The sequence below is a fragment of the Leptopilina heterotoma genome, unplaced genomic scaffold, assembly GCF_015476425.1.
Source record: "Leptopilina heterotoma isolate Lh14 unplaced genomic scaffold, ASM1547642v1 Lhet_180, whole genome shotgun sequence".
Classification (NCBI taxonomy): Eukaryota; Metazoa; Arthropoda; class Insecta; order Hymenoptera; family Figitidae; genus Leptopilina; species Leptopilina heterotoma.
This window is the reverse complement of record NW_025110897.1, coordinates 638,601-642,173: the sequence shown is the minus strand read 5'-3', so window position 1 is coordinate 642,173 and position 3,573 is coordinate 638,601. Positions and strand designations below refer to the sequence as shown.

Here is a 3,573-nt window from a genome sequence, read left to right as displayed (position 1 = left end):
TGATTAATAAAGTTATCGTTCTCTAAATCATTTAAATCAATATCTTTTTCATTAATTATATTATTAGAAAATAAATCATTCGAAGGAATTTCATAAATCTCATTATCGCGAATAAAATCTTTCTTTTCTCCGGGATTATTATTACTGATTAATTTTTCTACTCTTCCACTAGTCTGTGTTTGTATATGTCGTAGGCAGATAGCATAATCCGGCAGTTGGCAAACTGCCTAGGCAGTTGGCCAAGCGCGGGCAGTTTGCAAAGTGACTGTTTTAAAATGAAGTAGATTAGTCATTTGGCCAACTGCCTAGGCAGTTTGCTTACTGCCCAAGACGTTTCAGGCAGTTAGAAAATTTTCATTCTTTTATTCTTTATAATTTTGAACAATGTAATTGAAAAATTCAATTTACTTGTTGCAGCAATTCCCTGACTTATGACACCTAGAACCACACAATATATTTTATTTAAAACAAGAACAACGATTACTTTTGCACTGATTTTTTGCAGCTTTACAATTACATTTTTTTATGCCCTGACCACCACTTATTGACTGCATAGAAGCAGCTTCTCTCAAGGAAATGTGGTTGTCATTATTAACATTACTTAAACTAATTATTTGAGACCCAGTCTTTTGAATATCGCATCGAGGAAACCATCCATTTATGATTCCCTCTTGTGTCCCTATTTTATAGACTCCGTTTTGGATGACAGTCACTATTCCTAAAATGTTGTTAAAATCGAAAGGTCCACGGTCTACATTAGGAACTGAAAGAGAAACACTATCTCCAATAATTAGTGGTTGGAAATTTTCCGCCGAAAACGTAACCATCTTTTCCGCTCTCCTTTTTTGCCTTTCATAACAATCGTTCTGTATATTGATCAAGGAATTCCCTCTAGCACATAATGGACAAATTATGTTAGCTTCTGTGTTCAAGTCTAACTCTCCACATTTGTCATGCATTTTAACATTGCATTTTTCGAAACGAATAACACAATTCAGTTCCAGAAGCTTTTCGCAGAATGTGCATAATTCCTGTTGAACTTGCTCAATTTCCATTAAAACAGAAGTTTCTGAAGAAGTTTGAGGAAAGGGATGATTTATATTAAATTGACTAAAACCAAAAAAATTGGATTACCTATCATTTTACATAATTCTAAAATTCAAGATTCCTGAAAGGAGCCACCCAAAACCTTTTAATTTTTTTTCGTACTAATGTGGTTATTTTAATAGTATTTTATATAAAAAATGATACTACCAAAGGATTTCCCAAAAAAAAATTTTTTGTTAACGTTATTCACTATTCAAAATTTGAAACTTTAATTGAAAAATGAATGTTTCAAAAACTTATTGATTGAATTAAATTTTTCAAGTTGCATTTTATTTATCTTGAAATGAAGTATAACTGACAATATTTTCAGATATTTGGTGGCTCCTTTCAGGAATTCTGACTCATAAGTAATAATTTGCAGCTTATTTAAAAAATACCTATCTTCTTTCTCTTGGGTTTGCCCCATTTGTGAAAGAAGATTTCTTCTTCAGTCCTTAAATTTTCTAAAATATTTTCTGGCAAGCCAGTATTATTTAAATCAAATTTGCGTGTTCCAAATACAGCTTCATACGGCGACCTATTAAGTACTCTGTGCTTTGAAGAGTTCTTCTGCCACTAGAGGAAAGGAAAACATAATTTATTGATAATTCTTATTATTCAGGTATTTATTTACAATCAATCATTTTTATTTTTTAAATATTTATTTACAATTAATCAATTTTAATTTTTAGGTAAACTATGATTTCACTCACCTGCACTTCATAACACCCACGAGACCAATTATTCGATTTATTATCGACCATCCACGCTTTCAGCATGTTCTCAACATCAGCGTTCGCTCGCTCAACGCTTCCTTGAGACTGAGGATGTCGTGGACGTCCATGCACTATTTTACAGTGTGGACAAATTGATATTAATTGTTCAATAATTGCAGCAACAAACTCCCTTCCGTTATCGCTTTGTAAAATAGTCGGAGCACCAAAAGTAAAAAATATTTTACTAAGTTCGTCAGCAACATTTGCAGCATGTTTTGTTGTTAAAGGTCGTAAATGTAAAAATTTAGTTGCGTGATCCTGATAGTTTAAGAGCCATTTAAACTCGCCATCAGGACACGATTGGCTTTACTACAATGTTTTTTCTTTGCACTGATTTTTTCCTGTCACACGTTTGACAACAAGTTAGAAAAAGTTCGCAAGCAGATCTTGGGATGTTGCACTTATTTTTCAAAAATACAGCATCTTATCACGACCTCCGTGACCAGTCTGAATGTGAGCTTCTAACAATTTAGAATAATATGCCTCTATAGGAAAAACATGTACAAAAAGATCAGAATCATTTTTCCATTTTAAAATGATGTTGCATACACCTCCGACTTGTAAAAGTTCATATCTTTTTGAATACTGGTACAAAGCTGTTAAGTTTTCACAATTCGTCACATTTTGTTGCAATATTTTTTTTACACTATCAACTTTCTCCTTATCCCACATCGATCTACTACCGTGTTGGCTTTTAAAAAGTAATTTTAATTTCTCTTCAAAATCTATTTCATGAACTGCATTCACTTCCATTATTAAATTAATTAAATTAATATTAAATTGAATAAATTTTCAAAGACTGCTAAAGTCTACAAAGGACTGTTACAAACTAAAATAATATTTAATGTTTGTACTTACCTTCTTTTCAATTAATTAATGCCTTATTTATATTATTGGAAAGAACAACAATATTATTTTCAGGAAATTCAAACAAAACTTATAGAAATGTTACATTTGTTTATTTTCTACTTGTATAAAAAGTGAAATTAGAATCAGAAATTGACACTTATAATGAAAATTTTCTAACTGCCTGAAACGTCTTGGGCAGTAAGCAAACTGCCTAGGCAGTTTGCCAAATGACTAATCTAATTCATTTTAAAACAGTCACTTTGCAAACTGCCCGCGCTTGGCCAACTGCCTAGGCAGTTTGCTAACTGCCGGATTATGCTATCTGCCTACGACATATATATTTATCATGTGATGAGTCACACGTGATTCCCTCTGTCGGATTCCTATCTCTACTATACGTAAAATTTTCGTTCACATTATTAACGCGGTTATTTTGCATGAAATTATTTTCGGAATATTGATCGTTTTTTATTATTTTCTACAGGTTGCACATATATAATGTCATTATTAATACAAGAAGGCCTCTTTATCTGTATAACAAGTTTACTTTTAGAAGTGAAATTACTTTGGGAGAAGTAAGAAGCCCTGATTTGTTCAGGGTACCTTTTTGTAGAACTGAACAATATAGGAATTCTGTTATTGTCACTACTGTAACATTTTGGAACTCTCTTCCTAGTTCAATAACGAATGCAGAAAGTATTGGTATTTTGTACTACACTGAGCGTCTGAAGATGTAGAGTTTCTTTTATAGATATATTTTTTAATTATTTGTTTATTATTTTGATTATACTAAAGTATAATATAATATTTATATAAGTATTTCAATTTAATTATTGTTAAACAACTCTTAATTAAATTGTAT

At 31.3% G+C, this 3,573-nt stretch overlaps 1 protein-coding gene across 3 annotated transcripts; it reads right to left on the bottom strand.

The window, feature by feature from the left end:
* Positions 1–301: 301 nt before the first annotated feature.
* Positions 302–3,334, bottom strand: LOC122500018 (KRAB-A domain-containing protein 2-like). Of its 3 annotated transcripts, none has more exons than XM_043608694.1 (4): positions 2,721–3,334; positions 1,800–2,608; positions 1,485–1,662; positions 302–1,110 (listed from the first exon to the last, which is right to left on the bottom strand). In XM_043608694.1, the coding sequence occupies exons 2-4, from the start codon at positions 1,863–1,865 to the stop codon at positions 1,097–1,099; spliced, it is 258 nt and encodes an 85-aa protein (XP_043464629.1). In that variant the 5' UTR covers positions 1,866–2,608; positions 2,721–3,334; the 3' UTR covers positions 302–1,096. The 3 variants fall into 3 exon arrangements, with proteins under 3 accessions (XP_043464629.1, XP_043464627.1, XP_043464628.1); XM_043608692.1 differs by having other exon boundaries at positions 1,800–2,553; XM_043608693.1 differs by lacking the exons at positions 1,800–2,608; positions 2,721–3,334 and having other exon boundaries at positions 1,485–1,722.
* Between the last annotated feature and the right edge of the window lie 239 nt (positions 3,335–3,573).